At 37.4% G+C, this 21,980-nt stretch overlaps 4 protein-coding genes across 4 annotated transcripts; 2 read left to right on the top strand and 2 right to left on the bottom strand.

The window, feature by feature from the left end:
- Nucleotides 1–597: 597 nt before the first annotated feature.
- On the bottom strand, nt 598–1,203 carry LOC120253656 (pentatricopeptide repeat-containing protein At2g33760-like). The gene has a single exon (XM_039261941.1). The coding sequence runs from the start codon at nt 1,201–1,203 to the stop codon at nt 598–600; it is 606 nt and encodes a 201-aa protein (XP_039117875.1).
- Nucleotides 1,204–7,275: 6,072 nt separating this feature from the next.
- Nucleotides 7,276–11,148, top strand: LOC120253655. The gene is made up of 5 exons (XM_039261940.1): nt 7,276–7,630; nt 8,062–8,201; nt 8,304–8,415; nt 10,590–10,689; nt 11,069–11,148. The coding sequence occupies exons 2-5, from the start codon at nt 8,179–8,181 to the stop codon at nt 11,146–11,148; spliced, it is 315 nt and encodes a 104-aa protein (XP_039117874.1). The 5' UTR covers nt 7,276–7,630; nt 8,062–8,178.
- Nucleotides 11,149–14,427: 3,279 nt separating this feature from the next.
- LOC120253654 (putative pentatricopeptide repeat-containing protein At3g49142) lies at nt 14,428–15,421 on the bottom strand. Its single transcript, XM_039261939.1, has 2 exons — nt 14,865–15,421; nt 14,428–14,731 (listed from the first exon to the last, which is right to left on the bottom strand). Exons 1-2 carry the CDS (start codon nt 15,419–15,421, stop codon nt 14,428–14,430), a joined length of 861 nt encoding a protein of 286 aa, XP_039117873.1.
- Nucleotides 15,422–17,043: 1,622 nt separating this feature from the next.
- Nucleotides 17,044–21,944, top strand: LOC120253659 (ubiquinone biosynthesis monooxygenase COQ6, mitochondrial-like; the record flags this gene model as incomplete). The annotated part of the gene is made up of 9 exons (XM_039261943.1): nt 17,044–17,241; nt 17,738–17,772; nt 17,875–17,985; nt 19,173–19,272; nt 19,644–19,787; nt 20,147–20,205; nt 21,222–21,289; nt 21,392–21,443; nt 21,726–21,944. Coding segments are annotated over exons 3-9 (726 nt in total), but the record flags the coding sequence as incomplete, so codon positions are not given.
- Nucleotides 21,945–21,980: the final 36 nt, after the last annotated feature.

Below are 21,980 nucleotides of genomic sequence, written 5' to 3'. Positions count from 1 at the left end.
ACTTTCATGTATTTATCAGAAACTCCACATCTGGAATGTAACCTTCTGCTTTCATTTGTTTTAGCAACTTCCTCAATGTTGCATATATTTCATCGGTTTGCGGATGTGAGTGATCGCGTGCCACAAACTCATGAGCTTTATTATGCACTTGGATCCAAATCTTTCCAGGTTCCTTCTATATCCCGTTGTCTTTCATCAATTGCAGCACTTCCATGACACTGTGAACCCTGCATGCTAGTTCGAAAGCAGAACATAAGCTGTTGAATCGCTAGGATCAAGAGCCATTATCTTCTCCATGGATCTCTTCCCTCTCTCGATGTCACCGTGAACCCTGCATGCACTTAGCAGCATTTTCCATACAAGAGCATTAGGTTTGTATGGCATTCTTTCTATGAATTCTTCAGCTTCTTGTAATCTTCCTGCTCTCCCTAGAACATATACCATGCATGGACAGTGGTCAAATCCAGGTCTTATCCCGTACTTCGCTTCCATTAACTTGAATTATTTTTCAGCTTCTTTGCTCTTGCCTGTGTAACTGCAAGCACTTAATATGGTGATGAATGTCTTTTCATTTGGTGTTACTCCGCTAGTTTCCATCTATTCAAAGAGTCGAAATGCCTCTTGACAGTTGCCACACTGAACATAAGCTCCTATCATTGCTGTCCATGATATTACATTCTTGGTCGTAAGTTTGGAGAAGACCTTTTCTTCTTCCTTCTCTCTTCCAGCTCTACTATACATTGTTATTAATGCATTGGCTACAGCTGCATTCATTTTTTGGTCTGATTTCAGGATTAGAGAATGCACCTGCCTTCCATGTTCTACAATAATGGTATTTGCACATGTTGCCAGAATACTTGCAAATGTGAAATCATTTGGTTCGAGGTTTTCTTCCCTCATTATAGAGAGGAGCTTTAGAACTTCATCTACATAACCATTTTGAACAAACCCAGAAATCAGTGAGTTCCATATGACAAGGTATTTGTCTTCAATTGCGTCAAAGGCCCTCTTACCATCGGTTGTGGTTGTGAATTTGGAATACATGCCAATGAGCGCACTTTCTACAAATGCATTTGGTGTCATACCAATCTTTACCAAATTCAAATGAACTCCTCTTCCAATATTGCACCAAGCCAATTCACCACAAGCTGCCAGAGAAGCAACAAAGCTAAATTCATCTGGTTCAAAGCCCAAAACCTTCATTTGTATACCTCCAACTAAACTAAAGAATCAAAGCCTTTAAAAAAACCATAAATTTCCATGATAAACACAATAATGATAACAATTTTAATAACAATATACATGTATATATTATATGCACTTTGGTCCTCACAACTTTCACAATAGATATATGCAATGGCTAAATCATTTAAATTTTCATAATATCAAGGGATTATTTCGCAAAAATTTGCGAGTTCTCTTCCCCTCCTCGTTTCTGTTCTAATTCCCCATTCCCTCGCTCGCCCGTGCACTGTCCCTTCGCGAAATCTCTCAAAGATCTCCAAGTTCTTGTCCTCATCACCGTCTTCGCATATCGACGTGGAATACGAGTGACCTCTGGGACAGTGCCTCTCGATCTTGGTTTCGTAGGTCAGCATGAAGTTTCATCCCTATTTCTAATCTGTTGCAAGCTTCAGTAGATGTTAGCAGAGAATAGATGAAGGAAAGGAGATGGGGGCAAGATGAAGAATAAAGGATGAATTCGTCTTCAGAAAGGGCTGGGAAAGAAAGGAGAAATGACATTAATTAGCCCTGGTGGTTAATTTCGTTAGACATAGATGGAAGGGTGTTTGGGTAAATTCGATGATATTCAAATATGGTGAAATTACATTAGTTGCCCTCGGACTGTTATGGCTGGTACTCGGGAAAGAAGGGGCAGTGGAGTCCTTCCACTGTATTCAAATTTGGAGGGATCTTGGTGAAGCAATTTACATAAGTTATCCTTTTAGCTGGTTGGTTACAAGAGGGGGGGGCTTTTGGGTCTCGAAGGGGATCAGATGAATCCAAACGAATTACTGTTAATTGAATAGAAGTGACGAGCTTTTCTGAGAGGATTGGCAATCACTTTAGACCACACGGGAAATGGGGAGGCATTATTGAGTTGGAATCCAGCATCTTCTGTTCACCTTCTTCCTCTGGCTTGGCTCATTTTGAGATCTCCGGGTTGCTACCTCTGATCTCTTCTTTTTCTTTTTTTCCTTTCTGAATTTTATTGTGTGTGGATGTGTGGTTGTGTTATTGTGAAATTGTATGCTTTATGGTTCAAAGCACTGAGAACCAGTTATCAATCCAATCTTGGGGAGTTTGGTGTGTGTGCTGAGTTACTGCAGGTATTTTGGAAGTTTGTGCTAGGAGAGCAACAAGTGGTATCAGAGAAGAAGATCTTGCAAAGCTCTGATGGAAACCAGAAATCAAGAACTAAAGAAGCTTGAAGAGAGTTTGAAGGGCCTATTAAGAGAAACTGTTGAGAAGCAATCAGAGAAGCATGAAAAAGAAATGCAAGAGATGAGTGAGAAGCAAGATAGGGACATCAATGTTCTGCGTACCCTATTGCTAAATTTACAACCTGGGGGAAATGGTTCGACACCTACTGCTATTGTGGGTCCTGTTCGAACAGAGAAGGAACTATCCTATCTCAAGTTTATCAGGCCTAAATTAACCAAGCTGGAATTTCCCAAGTTCAATGGTGATCATTTATATGACTGGTTGTTCAAATGCAAGCAGTTCTTTGAGTTTGATGAGACTCCAGATGGCATAAAAGTGAAGATAGTTTCTTTACACTTGGAAGGTGTTGCATTACAGTGGCATCAAAATTACATGAGGACTAGAGGGGAGGAAAATTCTCCTAGCTGGGATGAATATGTAAATCAGCTGAATACTAGGTTTGGCAGTGAACTGCATTATGATCCTATGGCAGAATTGATAAATCTGAAACAGACAGGGTCTGTCCACAGTTATTTGATTAAATTTGAAGAGCTTCTCAATAGAGTTGATCTTTCGGATGGCCACATCCTGAGTTTCTTCATGTGTGGGTTAAGAGAAGAGATTAAGGACACCATCAGGTTACTAAGACCTGCCAATCTACAAGAAGCTATCGGCCTATCAAAGATACAAGAGACAGCAATAGAAAATGCTCTCAAGAGAGGAAAACCCACATCAAGAGTGGGAAGTGTACCCTTACTGCTAACTCCCAAGAGATTGACTGAGCCTAACCCAGCAGATATTACTAACAAAAATTCCCAAGGTTTGAGGATCAAACCATTCAAGAAATTATCAAGTGGAGAGCTAGAAGAGAAGAGAAAGAAAGGTTTGTGCTTCTGGTGTGATGAGAAGTACACTGCAGGCTACACTTGCAAGATGAAGAAGTTGTATAGCTTGGAATTAGTAGGAGATGAAGAAGAAGAAGAAGAAGAAGAAGAAGAAGAAGAAGAAGAAGAAGAAATTGATATCAAGAATTCAGAAATAAATGCAGAATCAAGTGAAGAAGCTTCAGCCATGATCTCCATGAAGGCTTTGTCAGGTATACAGACCTTGGAAGACTACAATACCATGAGGGTGAGTGGGTCAGTTAAGGGGCATAAGGTGCACATTTTGATAGATTCTAGAAGCACCCACAATTTTATTGACTTGTTCACAGCTAAATAATTGGGTTGTGAGATGACTGATCATTCCCCTATGACTGTGGTGGTGGCCAATGGAGAGAAGATCAAATGTGATAAGGTATGTTCTGAACTGAAGTGGAAAATGCAAGGAGTGGAATTCAAGTCCGACCTTATGGTGCTACCCTTAGAGGGTTGTCAGATAGTCCTGGGCATACAATGGCTGATTTTGCTGGCTCCATCCTATGGAACTTCAGTAAACTGAGGATGGAATTCAAGATGGGTAATAGAAAGGTTGTATTAAGGGGTTCTTCACAACCTCGAATACAGATGATGTAATGCAAATCCTTAGTGAAGGCACTGCAGTTACCTGATGAACTATGCAAAGCCAGATTGTGCTCTTTGGTGATGGTCCAGGAGATTCAAGGTGGTAGTGGAGACGGGAATTCCAATCAACAGCAACTTCTGCCTGAACAAGCTTTGCAATTGAACCAATTGTTACAGTCCTATGAAGAGGTTTTCAATGAAGCTAAGCAGTTACCGCCAGTGAGGCCACATGATCATAGAATCATTTTGAAGGAAGGAACAGACCCGATAAGTGTCAAGCCTTATAGATACCCAGCTTATCAAAAGAACATCATTGAAGACATGGTTAAGGAGATGCTAGAAAAAGGGATCATCAGGCCAAGTTCAAGCCCTTTCTCTGCACCCATTGTACTCGTCAACAAGAAGGATAACAGTTGGAGACTGTGTATAGACTATAGAGCTATTAATGATAAAACTGTCAAAGATAAATTCCCAATCCCTCTCATTGAAGAGCTCTTGGATGAATTGCATGGGGCTGAGTATTTCACTAAATTAGATTTGAGGTCGGGGTATCACCAGATAAGGATGGAGGAGTATGACATCAACAAAACAGCATTTAGAACCCATGAGGGGCACTATGAATTCCTAGTGATGCCCTTTGGGCTTACTAATTCCCCATCTACCTTTCAAGGCCTCATGAATGACATCTTTAAACCATTTATGAGGAAATTTGTGCTGGTACTTTTTGACGACATATTGATATATAGCAGCAGTTGGGAAGACCATCTAAAGCACCTAAACCTAGTGATGGAGAATCTCAAGAGCAACCAGCTATATGTGAAGAAAAGCAAATGCACTTTTGGAGCTCAGAAGGTTGATTATTTGGGGCATGTTATCAGCAAACAAGGTGTGGAGATGGATCAAACTAAAATAGAAGCTATCTGCAACTGGCCCATCCCTAAAAATATAAAAGAATTGAGAGGGTTCTTGGGGCTAACGGGGTACTATAGAAGGTTCGTTAAGGGCTATGGAATCCTATCCAAACCCCTCAATTAACTACTGAAGAAAAACAACTTCAAGTGGGACTTAATTAGCACCACAGCTTTTGAGGAACTCAAAAGAATGATGACTACGAGACCCTTGCTTGCTCTCCCAGATTTTGCTGCTGAGTTTACAGTAGAGACTGATGCTTGTGAGGAAGGAGTGGGTGTTGTTCTAATGCAACAAGGCAAACCTGTGGCTTATATGAGCAAGGCACTATCAGAAAAACACAGATTGATGTCAATCTATGAAAATGAGATGCTTGCAATTGTCTTATCTCTACAAAAGTGGAGACCTTACCTGCTTGGAAGGCATTTCAAAATCAGAACTGACCATCAGAGCCTCAAGTTTCTCCTACAGCAAAGAATTGCAACACCGATGCAGCAGAAGTGGTTGGTGAAGATGATGGGATATGATTTTGAAATTATATACAAGAAGGGAAAGGAAAATATTGTAGCAGATGCTTTATCTCGAAGACCCACTATAGCGGCTATATCCTCTACCAAATCAGACCTTTGGAGAAAAATTCAGGAACTTTGGGAAAAAGATCCAGAGCTAAAGAAACTCATTCAGCAGTTACAACAGGAAGGGCAAGGGAGACAACAGTATGAATGGGTCCAAGGCCAGCTTAAGAGCAAGGGAAAACTGGTGGTGGGGAATGATGAAACCATAAAATGTCTGATTTTGCAGGAATTCCATGATAGTTTTGCAGGAGGACATTCAGGGACTGAAGTGACAACGAAGAGAATTGGGAGCCACTTCTACTGGAAGGGGATGAAGAAGGATGTGAAGACCTATGTGCGGAACTGTGCGATCTGTCAAAGAAATAAGACAGAAAATTCTCTTCCTGCGAGACTCTTACAGCCATTACCAGTTCCAGAGGGAATTTGGGAAGAAATCAGCATGGACTTCATTTCGGGTCTACCTAACTCTCATGGGAAAGATACAATCCTGGTGATAGTCGACCGAATGAGCAAATATGCTCATTTCATTGCATTGTCACATCCTTATTCAGCACTATCAATTGCTCAACTATTCCTTGATCAGTTTTACAGGTTGCATGGGTTACCCAAGTCGATTGTTAGCGACAGGGATCCCATTTTTTTGAGTAATTTCTGGAGAGAACTGTTCAAACTCCAAGGGGTCAAGCTCCATTATTCTACAGCCTACCATCCTCAATCAGATGGGCAAACTGAGGTGGTAAACCGATGCTTGGAGCAATATCTAAGGTGCATGACAGGAGAAAGGCCTAAGGAGTGGGTTAAATGGTTGCCCTTCCCTGAGTGGTGGTATAACACTAGCTACCATTTGTCAATTAAAGCTTCTCCATTTGAAGTTATATATGGAAAAGGTCCACCTATGCATCTACCGTACAAGGCTGCTCAATCTCAGCTTGAGTTACTTGATAGAAGTCTACTGGCTAGAGAAAATATGCTGAAATCTCTCAAGGAAAACTTGCACAAGGCCAGGAACAGGATGAAACAGTTAGCTGACAAGAGTAGAAAAGACAAAGAATTTAGTGAGGGGGACATGGTTTATATAAAGCTCAGACCTTACAGACAGATGTCAGCGGCTCAGAGGGCAAATCACAAATTATCTCCCAAGTATTTTGGCCCTTACATGGTGAAGGAAAGGATAGGAACAGTGGCCTACACACTGCAGTTACCAGTTGAGGCAAAAATACATGATGTATTCCACATCTCCCAATTGAAGAAGAAAATTGGTGATACTGCAACTACATCAATGTGGCCGGAATTTATAAATGATTTGCAAGGAAGCCAGAGGCTTCCAGTTGCTATACTGGACAGCCAATTGGTGAAGAGGTTCAACAAAGCAGGAACCAGGGTGTTAATTCAATGGTCAGATTCATTACCCAAGAGGCTACATGGAGTTCTATGATATGTTGCAAAAGAAATTCCCCGATTTACGTGAGGAAATCCTTGAGGACAAAGGATTTCTTGAAGGGGCGCTTGTTGCAAGCTTGATGAGATGTTAGCGGAGAATAGATGAAGGAAAGGAGATGGGGGCAAGATGAAGAATAAAGGGATGAATTTGTATTCGAAAGGGTCTGGGAAAGAAAGGAGAAATGAAATTAATTAGCCCCGTGGTTAATTTCGTATGACATAGATGGAAGGGTGTTTGGGTAAATTCAAGTATATTCAAATATGGTGAAATTACATTAGTTGCCCTCGGACTGTTATGGCTGGTACTCTGCGGGAAAAGAAGGGCGTGGAGTCTTTCCACTGTATTCAAATTTGGAGGGATCTTGGTGAAGCAATTTACATAAGTTACCCTTTTAGCTGGTTGGTTACAAGAGGGGGGCAGGGGCTTTTGGGTCTCTCGAAAGGGGATCAGATGAATCCAAACGAATTACTGTTAATTGAATAGAAGTGACAGCTTTCTGAGAGGATTGGCAATCACTTTAGACCACCTGGGAAATGGGGAGGCATTATTGAGTTGGAATCCAGCATCTTCTGTTCACCTTCTTCCTCTGGCTTGGTTCATGTTGAGATCTCCGGGTTGCTACCTCTGATCTCTTCTTTTTCTTTTTTTCCTTTCTGAATTTTATTGTGTGTGGATGTGTGGTTGTGTTATTGTGAAATTGTATGCTTTATGGTTCAGCACTGAGAACCAGTTATCAATCCAATCTTGGGGAGTTTGGTGTGTGTGCTGAGTTACTGCAGGTATTTTGGAAGTTTGTGCTAGGAGAGCAACACAATCCATCTATAATTGCTGCTAAATTTTATCCTCTCTTAGCTCTCTAGTTGTTTAAAACCTTGTCTCTTTTTCAGTAGCTCTCTCAAAATCTCATTTTTTAGGTCACCGGATTGGTAAAGGCATTTGCAAATTAAGATATGATTCTGTTCAATATATATATCTATATATCTATATATATATATATATATATATAGATATATATTTTACCAATATCACTGGGACATAATTTATAGATATTTGGGGAAAAGATGTTCATCCATCATGGCTCAGAGTATGTTTGTTTCATGTTTGAAAAAAGTTATCATCTTGGCAGATTTGATTCCAATTACTTATAGTATAATATAATTTTCATGTTGCAGCTTGCAAGAAGTAATATTTTCATTCAATCTTTTTTCAGTGATCGTCAACTTAATGCTGTTGTATTGTATTTTATTTCCTCCGCTTAGCAAATAATCGGGCATGATGTTAATGTGGCAACTTGCTGGTATTTTTTCTTGTGCGGGTTCTGGTCACAATGTTCATGATCCGGGTTAAAAGGTTTGTCTTTCTTAATCTATGCGTATTGTTTTTCTTTACATTCTGGAATTGGTGCTTGTTGGCACTGATCTTATGCTGCTGTTTGTACTTTGAACATAACAGGGATGTTGCAAAAAGGGCATTGAACACCATGTGTTCTTCAAACTATTTGAGAAGAAGGAACTTCTGTGACACTGCAGCTGTTGGAGTCTCCTCCAATATTGAGCGTGGCACGGTGATTTCCATTTATAATTTACCTTCAGACTAGAATTTTGTTCATTGACATGCGCATGAGCGATCGATGGAGTTCACATGTTTATCTTAGATAGTGTGAATGGTTACCGTGTTATTTCTTTAAGGGCAGCTTTATTCAGTTCTGTCACAATTTAACATGTTGATTGCTAGATATAGCTCACGGTATTCTTTTGTCTTGATTGTGGGAATGGCATTTTTTAAACTGGTTTCTTGGCTGATGAATTTGAGCTCTTCTGAGGCTTTGTACAACCTATAGATGCTTACCTGATGACATGGCTTGTATCTCTAATTTCTTGATTGGCTACTCCCTTAGACATTGTGCATCTGTATGTATTCCTTAATTGTTTGAATGATGTATTAGCCTTCTTCATGTCGCATCTTGCTTTCTGCAGCAATATTTTCTCTTGTTGGAAAAGTTGTTGACTTTAGACTTTTGTTGACCAACTATTAGTTCAATTCAAAATCAGATCCATATATTTCAGTATCATAGTTTTTCTAATCTAACTTATTTCATTGGTCTTTCCAAAGTCTCCTCTAGTGTGTAGATATCATAGGTTTTTCCTTCTTTTACAATATGGTGGGCAAACATGAACATTACTTGTGCAAATTTGGGTGTGTGTGTGTTGAATTTTCTTGAGAGTCATGTTATTTGTATTTTTTTTGGAATTAAGATAAATATTAATATTGAGGGAAACAAAATCTAGAAAGTTTGGTATGGTAAGTCCATGTGAAACCAATAGATAATGTCTGTGCGGAGTGGAGATTTCTCCAAAATTTGTCGTTAAAAAGAGTTTAATGCTTGCAAACTTCTACCTTGACAGTCAATTCTCTTATTTGTCTGTGTGTGTGGCATCTTAGTTCTTTATTATTTACTCTCAATTAGCCCCACTTGCATATTCGCTATAACCATGACCCTCATCTTATATTTCCCTATTTTGTGAATTGTATTTAGTAGGCTTAACTTTGGCACACCCATATCGTGTACTTAATCCTCCTTGATTTCTTGGCAAAGGAAGTATTCAACTTTCTAGGGTTCAAAAAGATGGCTATATTGGCAAGCAGAAATTTTATATTCCAAATTTGCTCGTTTGTTAGGAATTGAGCTATGAAAATATAGTTCTTTTCCAGAGGTCATTTCTTTGTGTTGACAGTTACATTGAACGGAAGTATGACTTATTCAGGCAGCAGATGATGAAAGCCTTATTTTCTAGAAATTAGGTGCCAATAGTGAGTAACATGTTCTTATGGCTTTGATGAACCATCAACATTGAATGAATTCTCCATTTAGCCTGAATTAGTGCATCATCACTGGGAATTATAACTGCAGTTTGTTGTCGTTCTATTTTGGATCTTTCTTTTTAGCCATTTAATGAGATACCAGGAGATAATGTGCCCTGAATCTCTTCCAGGAAGAATACATTCTCTGTAAAGATCGCCAGAGGTCTCTACGACACTCACAAAGTCAAACAATCAAGACAACCAACCAATTAAACAATTCAATCAACCCAAAAACTGCTGGTCTGTTAAAGCTGCGTTTCTGACCAAACCAGAGCACCTGAGGACGATCCGACCGTTCAAAATTAAGCCCTTCTTGTCAGGAACAAGCTGGCCAAATTTGAGCAAAATCGGACCACAGGAGCACCTCCGATCGTAGAGTTGATCAAAACTGCGCACACAAAACCGGGAATAACAAACCCTCTTAAGTTTCTCTCTTTCTTCTTTGATTGCCGTCCGCCTTTTTCATGTAGTACAGCCAAAACCAAAGAATAAAAATCACCAAAAGAAAAATTCTCTTGGAAACCCTAATATCAATGCCAAATGACATAGAAATAAGCATAACAAGTCCAACATAAAAGGCCCAACATAACAACTAAAGAAAAGCATATGAAATATTGCAAATATGGGCTGGACCCATAACATTCTCAACTTTTAAAATTATCATTTGGTTTCCACAACTGTACATTTATTGACAATACCACAAAATATTGTACCCCAAATCTCACCCAGGAGGAATACTTCAGCTTTATTGGTTCCCAGCAATTTCCAATATTTTTATTCTTTATTTGGTATCCACAATTTCAATCTTCTTTTATTTCTTCTGATATTAATATCATCTAGTGGTCATCTGATGTTCTTTGACTTATTACTTAACAGGATTATGCAGAGAAGGTTGGTATGACAAATAAGGTTGACCAACATGATATTGCAATCGTTGGTGGAGGCATGGTCGGCCTGGCTTTTGCTTGTGCATTGTGTGAGGTATTATTGTAATGCTTCTTTTGTTAACATGAAATACTTGATTATATTTTTTTGTTTCTAGCCAGTGTCAAATTTTTACTTCAAATTTGGAAACAGTAAGCTGCTGGAACTCGACTTTTCATTCTTTCAACCTCCAGAAATAAACTTCTTTTATGAAACAAAACCATGTTTGGTGCTTTTAGAAGGGAACAATGTAATATTTAGTTTGTGCTCGGAAACTTTAAATAGATCAATTGCACTACATGTTTTCTCCGATGTGATTGAAGTTGAATGTACGATTTCATATTAATATAGATTAAAATTGCACTTAAAGTCTCAAAATTATATATGTCTGCACTTTTTGATATTTTATATCTCTGTGTTTTATTTTGCAGCAAGTATGCCTTTGACAAAACAATTATCAATAGCTATTATTGACAGTAATCCTGCTTTAAGGTCAAGACAATGCTTTTAATAAGAATGCTATCCCTGATCCAAGAGTTAGCACAGTGACTCTTCAACAATATCATTTTTCAAAGGTAATTATGCATGTGTTTTACCTGCTTCAGAAAAAAATTTAGTTCATTATCCCCATTAACTTTTGCTTATGAAATTTCATTTCTCTTATTCGTCACAGTGAAATATTAATCCGCTATTACATTGCTATCTGTAAACTCCATTACACTGAGTAACACTATAATGTTCATTGATATTATTTAAAGTTAAAGGTTGTATGGAAACTGCTTTATTGCCTCCTTTTTAGATATTATAATTATTTAGCTAAATTAATCTGTCCATTGAGTCTATTGAGCATAGAGCTATATTATTTATTGTTATTTATGCTTGGAGGGAGTATTCTCAATGTAGTATGGCTTTTTCCCTTTATTGTGCAGAGGTTGGTGCTTGGGAGCATGTTGAGCAACAATGACATGCATTTTTAATCAAATGCAGGTGATCCTTAGATTCCTGTTTTTCCCTTTTGGTGTCGTGATGATTAATTTAACTAATATTCTCTTTTAAATCCAATAGAAATGTATGTGAATGAGTAAACCAATGTAATATCTGAAGACTAGGTATCTCGGTGTGGTGAATTATCCATGTTCCATTTCTTCCATGGTTTCATATTTAAGTGGAGGTCATCTGATGAAAAGTTCACTCAGACCTCTATTGGTCCATTCAATTTCTTCTATGGTTGTGTAATTTCCTTTCCCACACCAGTTGAAAATCTGGAACTGATTATTTTTTCAATCATTTTAAATATCTTTTTATCATCCAACCAAATCTCCAACTTTCTTTGATGTACTCAGTTCATCCATTGTACTTTAAATTTGCCCACCTCAATGTGTTGATCCATGATAGTTTAATTTATCATACCTATAGGGCCTATGCAATTACAAGGAAAAATTCTTTTAACCTTGTGCTTGCTTGCAGAAGAGAGCTTGATATTTGGGATTTCAACTTTGAGAGCAGAATAGCTTAAATGCTGAATCAACAAGTTATGGGAAGGAAATGGTGGGAACAATAAATTAATTTCAAGTTAAGTACTTTCTAGCTGTATCATATTTCTCTTCTCATTTTGTTGTCAATACATTTTTCTACTTTATCAGTCAGAATTACACTTCCCGGTAATTTCACTCTTAACTCATCTGGACATCAAATTAAACGAGAGCTTGTTTTCGGAGTATTCCTTTTCCATTTTATGGATTTCCTTCCTTTATATTCTCTAGTATACCTGAAAAGCTGGTGAATAATTAAAAATTGATCTGGTCTTATTGAGCTTCATTTTGTTTCATGCTCTCTGGTTGTTTACATCAAGTTATGTAAATCTTGGATAATCTTTTGTTGTATGAGTAACATTTTTTATGTTGCAATTTCTGAGGCCTTCTTTTCCTCGTTGTTGTGATGGTGGATGTTGATGTTTTAAGGTTGTTATGATTGGCTCACAAGCACATCTTTTACAGGTATGGGATTATACTGGTCTAGGGATACACTAGGTATAATGCCAGAGATGCAGGGAAAAGATTGTCTCCGGGTACGCCTACACGGCTACACTTTCTGACACATGCATTATTTGTTCTTTTTGATTAATTAATTTTTGTTAGACTAATGATTCTCTTAGACTTCGCTGATGCAGATGTGTGGTGGAGAATAAGGTGCTTGCAAATTCACTCATTGTTGTGCTTACAGGTGATATATTTATGTGTGTATATATCTAGTGTGAATTTAAAATCTAACTGCTAGTGTTTTGTGCTCCTGAATATTTGTTTCCCATAGGAATTTTAGTATCCAGTTCATGTAAGTGGGTGTTTAGTATGTAAAATGTAAATCTTCTGCTTAACGATCAGTCTCGATGTAGACATTACTAGGAGAACATCATCCAGTACTCCATTAATTGTTTCCCTATTTTATATTGTGGGCATTTAAATAACTAATTATTCTATGCAACGCTCAAGTTCTTAGGAGTCATGCATTATGGCAGAAATGCAGATTTCCAGAAGTCTATTTACTCTCCGCCAGATTGACTCAATGGCCTTCTCGTCACACAATATTCGTCAGCAGGAAATGCTGCTGGACAAAAATATGTCAAGGACAATATATCAGGGGCATCACCTACAAAAGAAAATGAAGATAAGAAATGTAACAAGATCTGGTTTGTAAGCTGGACTTGAGTGATCTCAATGAGCATACATGCAAAATTAGTGGTAAATTTTAGCTCCAAATTTCATGAATTATCCTACTGTACGCTCTTCAATTATATGCACACCTCTTCCAGCAATCTTAAATCAAGGATTGTGAGCTGATGGTATTAAGTCACATGTCATGGAGATTGCAGGATTGAAGATGACTGGATGGAAATACCTACAAAGTGACAACTAATCTGTACAGTTGAACATGCCAGGAAAAACCACTGTGCATGGTAGAGATTCCTGCCATCTGGGCCTATTGCACTTCTCCCAATTGCCGACAACTTTTCCAGACATGTCGCCACATTGTAATATGTACTTCATTTTTTGCAAAAACTTTTTTGACAAGAATTGTATACATTACAGTGATAAGGAATACACTACAATTTACTAGTCCTCTCGAGTCAAGTGTTGATTATAGTCATTGAACTCTCACAATTGAAAATTATTTACATCTCTTTCATGTATTTATCAGAAAACTCCACACCTGGAATGTAACCTTCTGCTTTTCATTTGTTTTAGCAACTCTCAATGTGCATATATTTCATCGGTTTGCAGGATGGAGTGATCGCCTGCCACAAACTCACATGAGCTTTATTATGCACTTGGATCCAACTCTTTCCGGTTCCTTCCTGACCCCGTTGTCTCTCATCAATCGCAGCACCTCACGACACTCGTCCCAGTACCCAAAAAGAGGCATACAAGTTCGAAAAGCAGAACATAAGCTGCTGAATCTGCTAGGATCAAGAGCCATTATCTTCCATGGATCTCTTCCTCTCGAGCATCACCGTGAACCCTGCATGCACTTAGCAGCATTTTCCATACAAGAGCACTAGGTTTCAGTATGGGCATCCTTTCTATGAATTCTTCAGCTTCTGTAATCTTCCTGCTCTCCCTAGAACACTCTACCATGCATGCACAGTGGTCAAATCCAGGTCTTATCCCATAATTCGCTTTCTATTAACTTGAAGTAGTCTGCTGTCTTTTGCTCTTTGACCTGTGTAACTGCAAGCACTTAATATGGTGATGAAAGTCTTTTTCATCGTGTTACTCCGCTAGTTTCCATCAGTTCAAAAGTCGAAATGCCTCTTGACGGTTGCCACACTGAACATAGCTCCCATCATTGCTGTCCATGATATTACATTCTTGGTCGAAGTTTGGAGAAGACCTTTCTGCTTCTCTCTTCCAGCTCTACTATACATTGTTATTAATGCATTGGCTACAGCTGCATCCATTTTTGGTCTGATTTCAGGATCAGACAATGCACCCTGCCTTCCATGTTCTACCGTAATGGTATTTGCACATGCTGCTAGAATACTTGCAATGTGAGAATCATCTGGTTCGAAGTTTCTTCCCTCATCACAGAGAGAGGAGCTTCAGAACTTCATCTCACATAACCGTTTTGAGCAAAACCCAGAAATCAGCGGAGTTCCATGTGACAAGGTCTTTGTCTTCACTACGTCGAAGACCCTCTTAGCATCGGGTTGTGGCTGTGAATTTGGAATACATGCCAATGAGCGCACTTCCTACAAATGCATTTGGTGTCATGCCAATCTTTACCAAATTGGAATGAATTCCTTCCAGTATTGCACCAAAGCTGTTCACCACAGCTGCCAGAGCAGCAACAAAGCTAAATTCATCTGGTTCAAAGCCCAAAACCTTCATTTTGGACATACAGAGCCAACGCTTGCTCAAATTGCTCATTCTGAGGTGAGCGTGGACAATGGAGTTCAAGAGATGATATCGCTTCCGATACAGACTTAAAAGCTTCTGCCATGAATCAGAAATCTCCCCATTTTTGGCATACATGGTAATGAGGCTGTTTCCTATCAGTGTATCCATATACAGTCCCATTTTAACAGCAAGACCATGGAGCTGCTTTCCTGTAATTACAGACCATTGGCTTACTGCTGCAGCCGTGAGGAGAATAGACACTGTATATGCATCCGCAAGTATCCCACAGTCGGCCATTTGCAGGTAAAGCTCAAGACCTTCATTTTCCATTCCATTCATTAAACATGCAGATATGACAGAATTCCATGCAACGGTGTTCCTGTCCTCCATCATCTTGAAGACTTGAGCATCCTGTGGGTTCAAACATCGGGCACTAGGCATCAAGAAGAGTGCTTCCTACAACAACATTCCCTCCTAAACCTCTTTGATAACTCTGAGCATGAATTTCTTCAACACCAGGAACGCCTATATTAGCTAACAAGCTACCAAAGGTGTAGTCATCTGGTGGTAATCCTTCCATCAGCATTTCAACAAACAGATCCATAGCTTCCATGACACCAAGCCTATTCTGAGCTTTTAGCGGCAATAATAGGAATTCCACGTAGACTCGCATCTTTCTCTGCCATGCTCTCAAACACCAATTCAGCATCTCTTGTTCTGCAAAACTTCGAGTACATGCCAATCAACGCATTGCCCAATGAAATACAAGATAAGAAACCCATTTTCAGTATATAGCTATATCTGCCAGCCATGTTCAATATTCCTTGAACCAGCTGCACGCATGAGCACCAAGCAAAAGTCGGATCATTCGACCACTGTCCTTCTTCAACCATATTGCAAAAAGAGCTCAAGAGTATCAAGGTAGCATCTCATTGAACAATATCCAGAAATCATACATTCCAAGATACCACATTTCTCTCAGACATAGTCATCGAATACCTTCCGAGCAACCCTCAATTTGGCCACATTTGGAGTAGAGATTGATGAATTGGTTGTCCAGGAATAGTTAGGGTCATAACCAATGCGCGCCATGCGCACGGAGGTCATTTGCTTCATGGAGGCTTTGGCTGATATACAAGTGAAATGATTGAACTGAAGAAAAGCTTGGTGTTCTTGAGCTTGTTTTCTTCTAAACTGTAGTGCTCTAAGGACTTGATGGTGGATTGCAGTGAAGACTTGCATAATGGGAATGGAAGAAGAATGATTTGGTTTTGGAGTGTGAGAGATGGTTGGAGGAGAAGGAGATGGATTGAAGATGATGGGAGAAGAAGCCATTGTTGTTGAATGGTTGGTTTTTCATTTCTGTTTTTGTTCTTAGAAAATTGCTTTGATACCCTTGTATATTTTAATAATTACTAATGTACACTTGTAAAAATTATATTTATTTATATATCTCTATAAAAATATTTTTACCCCTGAAAATCAACTCACAAGAAAAAATATATGTTATTTTTATTTCTTAAAAATAAATAAAGAGAGATTAAAGAACAGGTTTTTAAATTCTTTATTTTATTTTTATTAATAACATATAAATAAATATATAAGTAAATAATATAATTAATGTGAATACTGATTTGCCCATTTTGTTAATATATATAAGTAAATAAAAATAATTTTATTAAAAGAGTTTGTTCTAAGTGGTAGTAGAGTTTTAAATTGCTCAAATAGTTGATTTTAAATTTAAATTTTTGTAAAAATAAAAATATTTATACGAAAATTCTTTTTTTATATAACTCTTAATACTTCAATTTGAACTGATTTAAAACCTATACCTCCCAAACCAAAGAATCAAAGCCTTTAAAAAAACCATAAATTTCCATAATAAAAACAATAATGATAACAATTTTAATAACAATATACATGTATATATTATATGCACTTTAGTCCTTACAACTTTCACAATAGATATATGCAATGGCTAAATCATCAAAATTTTCATAATATCAAGGGGTTATTTCGCAAACTTTTGCGTGGGTTCTCTTCCCCTCCTCGTTTCCGTTCCAATTCCCCATTCCCACGCCGCCGTGCCGCTGTCCCTTCGCCGGAATCTCTCATCATCTTCGAAGTTCGCGTCCTCATCACCGTCTTCGCATATCGACGTGGAATACGAGTGACCTCCGGGACTGTGCCTTTTGATCTTGGTTTCGTAGGTCAGCATGAAGTTTCATCCCTATTTCCAATCCGTCTATAATTGCTGCTAAATTTTATCCTCTCTAGATATTTAAAATCTTATCTTTTTCAATAGTTCTCTCAAAATCTCAGTTTTTAGGTCACTGGATCGGTAAAGGCATTTGCAAATTAAGATATGATTCTGTTCTACACACACACACACACACACACACACACACATAGTTTACCAATATCAGTATATCACTGGGATATAATTTATAGATATTTGGGGAAAAAGATGTTCATCCATCATGGTTCAGAGTATGTTTGTTTTCATGTTTGAAAAAGATATCATCTTGTCAGATTTGATTGCTATTACATATAGTATAAGATAATTTTCATGTAATGTTTTTTTTTTATTTAATCTTTTTCAGTGATCATCAACTTAATGCTGTTGTATTGTATTTTATTTTCTCCGCGTAGTAAATAATCAGGCATGTTAATGTTGCAACTTGCAGGTATTTTTCTTCTGTGCAGGTTCTGGTCACAATGTTGATGTTCCGGGTTAAAAGGTTTGTCTTTCTTAATCTATGCGTATTGTTTTTCTTTACATTCTGGAATTGGTGCTTGTTGGTACTAATCTTATGCTGCTGTTTGTACTTTGAACATAACAGGGATGTTGCAAAAGGGCATTGAACACCATGTGTTCTTCAAACTATTTGAGAAGAAGGAACTCCTGTGACACTGCAGCTGTTGGAGTCTCCTCCAGTATTGAGCGTGGCACGGTGATTTCCATTTATAATTTACCTTCAGACTGGAATTTTTGTTCATTGACATGCATGAGCGGTCGATGGAGTTCACATGTTTATCTTAGATAGTGTGAATGGTTACCGTGTTATTTCTTTAAGGGCAGCTTGATTCAGTTCTGTCACAATTTAACATGTTGATTGCTAGGTGTAGCTCATGGTATTCTTTTGTCTTGATTGTGGGAGTGGCGTTCTTGAACTGGTTTCTTAGCTGGTGAATTTGGCCTCTTTTGAGGCTTTGTAGAACCTAGATTTTTACCTGATGACATGGCTTATATCTCTAATTTCTCTATTGGTTATTCCTTTAGACGTTGTGCATCTGTATGTATTCCTTAATTGTTTGAATGATGTATTAACCTTCTTCACGTGGCATCTTGCTTGCTGCAATATTTTCTCTTGTTGGAAAAGTTGACTTTAGACTTTTGATGACCAACTACCAGTTCAATTCAAAATCAGATCCATTTAGTCCAGTATCATAATTTTTCTAGTCTAACTTATTTCATTGGTCTTTCCAAAGGCTCCTCTAGTATGTAGATATCATAGGTCTTTCCTTATTTTACAATATGGTGGCAAACATGAATATTAGTTGTGCAAATTTGTGTGTGTGTGTTGAATTTTCTTGAGAGTCATGTTATTTGTATTTTCTTTTTGGAAATAAGATAAATATTAATATAGAGGGAAACAAGATCTAGAAAATTTGGAATGGTAATTCCATGTGAAACCAAAAGATAATGTCGGTGTGGAGTGGAATTTTCTCCAAAATTTGTTGTTAAAAAGAGTTTAACCTTGAAAAGTCAATTCTCTTATTTGTCTCTGTGTGTGGCTTCTTAGTTCTTTATTATTTACTCTCAATTAGCCCCACTTGCATATTCGCTAAAACCATGACCCTCATCTTATATTTCCCTATTTTGTGAGTGGTATTTATTAGGCTTAACTTTGGAACTCCCATATCATGTACTTAATCCACCTTTGATTTCTTGGTAAAGGAAGTATTGTACCCCAAATCTCACCCAAGAGGAATACTTCAGCTTTTATTGGTTCCCTACAATTTCTAATATTTTATTCTTTTTATTTGGTATCCACAATTTCAACCTTCTTTTTATTTCTTCTGACATTAATATCATCTAGTGGTCATTTGATGTTCTTTTTGACTTATTACTTAACAGGATTATGCAGAGAAGGTTGGTATGACAAATAAGGTTAACCAACATGATATTGCAATTGTTGGTGGAGGCATGGTCGGCCTGGCTTTTGCTTGTGCATTGTGTAGGTATTATTGTAATGCTTCTTTGTTAACATAAAATATTTGATTATATTTTTGTTTCTAGCCAGTGTCAAATTTTTCTTTTCAAATTTGGAAACAGTAAGCTGCTGGAACTCGACTTTCATTCTTTCAACCTCCAGAAATAAACTTCTTTATGAAACTAACCATGTTTGTGCTTTTAGAAGGGAACAATGCAATATTTAGTTTGTACTCAGAAACTTTCAATAGATCAATTGCACTACATGTTTTGTCCAATGTGATTAAAGTTGAATGTACGATTTCATATTAATATAGATTAAAATTGCACTAAAGTCCCAATGTTAGATATGTCTGCGCTTTTTGGTATTTTATATCTCCTTGTTTTATTTTGCAGCAAGTATGCCTTTGACAAAACAATTATCAATAGCTATTATTGATAGCAATCCTGCTTTAAGCTCAAGACAATGCTTTAATAAGAATGCTATCCCTGATTCAAGAGTTAGCACAGTGACTCCTTCAACAATATCATTTTTCAAAGGTAATTATGCATGTGTTTTACCTGCTTCAGAAAAAAAAAAAATTTAGTTCATTTTCCCCATTAACTTTTGCTTATGAAATTTCATTTCTCATATCCTTCACAGTGAAATATTAATCTGCTATTACATTGCTACCTGTAAACTCCATTACACTGAGTAACTCTATAAAGTTCATTGATTTTATTTAAAGTTAAAGGTTGTATTGAAAGTCCTTTATTGCCTCCTTTTTAGATATTATAATTATTTAGTTAAGTTAATCTGTCCATTGAGTCTATTGGAGCATAGAGGTATATTATTTATTGTTATTTATGCTTGGAGGGAGTATTCTCAATGTAGTATGGCTTTTCCCGTTATTGTGCAGAGGTTGGTGCTTGGGAGCATGTTGAGCAACAGCGACATGCATTTTTTAATCAAATGCAGGTGATCCTTAAATTCCTGTTTTTCCACTTTCGTGTTCGGGATGATTAATTTAACAAATATTCTCTTTAAATCCAATAGAAATGTACTTGAATGAGTAAATCAATGTAATATCTGAAGACTAGGTATCTCGGTGTGGTGAATTATCCATGTTCTATTTCTTCCATGGTTTCATATTTAAGTGGAGTTCATCTGATGAAAAGTTCACTCAGACCATTATCGGTCCATTCAATTCTTCTCTGGTTGTGTAATTTCCTTTCCTACACCAGTTGAAAATCTGGAACTGATTATTTTTCCAATCATTTTAAATATCTTTTCATCATCCAACCAAGTCTCCAACTTTCTTTGACGTACTCAATTCATCCATTGTAGTTTAAATTCACCCACCTCAATGTGTTGAGCCATGATAATTTGATTTATCATACCTAAGGGCCTATGCAATAGCAAGGAAAAATTCTTTTAAACTTATGCTTGCTTGCAAATGAGAACTTGATATTTGGGATTTCAACTTTTGGGAGCAGAATAGTTTGAATGCTGAATCAACAAGTTATGGGAAGGGAATGATGGGAACAATAAATTGAATTTAAGTTAAGACATTTCTTAGTTGTATCATATTTCTCTTCTCATTTTGTTGTCAATACATTTTTCTACTTCATCAGTCAGAATTACACTTCCTGGTAATTTCACTCTTAACTCATCTGGACATCAAATAGAATGAGAGCTTGTTTTCGGAGTTCGGAGTATTCCTATTCCATTTTATGGATTTCCTTCCTTTATATTCTCTAGTATACCTGAAAAGCTGGTGAATAATTAAAAATTGACCTAGTCTTATTGAGCTTCATTTTGTTTCATGCCCTCTGGCTGTTACATCAAGTTATGTAAATCTTGGATAATCTTTTGCTGTATGAGTAACATTTTTTATGTTGCAATTTCTGAGGCCTTCTTTTCCTCGTTGTTGTGTTGGTGGATGTTGATGTTTTAAGGTTCTTATGATTGGCTCACAAGCACATCTTTTACAGGTATGGGATCATACTGGTCTAGGATACACTAGATATAATGCCAGAGATGTAGGGAAAGATTGTCTCGGGTACGCCTACATGGCTACACTTTTCTGACACATGCATTATTTGTTTTCTGATTAATTAATTTTTGTTAGACTAATGATTCTCTTAGACTTCTGCTGATGCAGATGTGTGGTGGAGAATAAGGTGCTTGCGAATTCACTATTGTTGTGCTTACAGGTGATATATGTATGTGTGTATATATCCCATGTGAATATAGAATCTAACTGCTAGTTTTTTGTGCTCATAAATTTTTGTTTCCCATAGAAATTTGAGTATCCAGTTCATGTAAGTGGGTGTTTCGTATGTAAATCTTCTGCTTTAACTATCAGTCTCAATGTAGACATTACTAGGAGAACATCATCCACTACTCCGTTAATTGTTCCCATTTTTATATTGTGAGCATTTAAATAACTAATTATTCTATGCAATGCTCAAGTTCTTAGGAGTCGATCATGGCAGAATGCAGATTTCCAGAAGACTATTTACTCTGCCAGATTGACCTCAATGGCCTTCCCCGATCACAAAAGTTTGTCTGCAAGAAATGCTGCTGGACAAGAACATGGCAAGGACAATATATCAGGGGCATCACTTACAAAAGAAAAAGAAGTTAAGAAATGTAATAACCGGTTTGTGAAGCTGGACTTGAGTGATTCAAAGACCATACATGCAAAATTAGTGGTAAATTTTAGCTCCAAATTTCATGAATTATCCTAC

Source organism: Dioscorea cayenensis, unplaced genomic scaffold (assembly GCF_009730915.1).
Source record: "Dioscorea cayenensis subsp. rotundata cultivar TDr96_F1 unplaced genomic scaffold, TDr96_F1_v2_PseudoChromosome.rev07_lg8_w22 25.fasta BLBR01000147.1, whole genome shotgun sequence".
Taxonomy (NCBI): domain Eukaryota; kingdom Viridiplantae; phylum Streptophyta; class Magnoliopsida; order Dioscoreales; family Dioscoreaceae; genus Dioscorea; species Dioscorea cayenensis.
The sequence above is the reverse complement of the archived record's forward strand: the minus strand, read 5'-3'. Positions and strand labels throughout refer to the sequence as shown.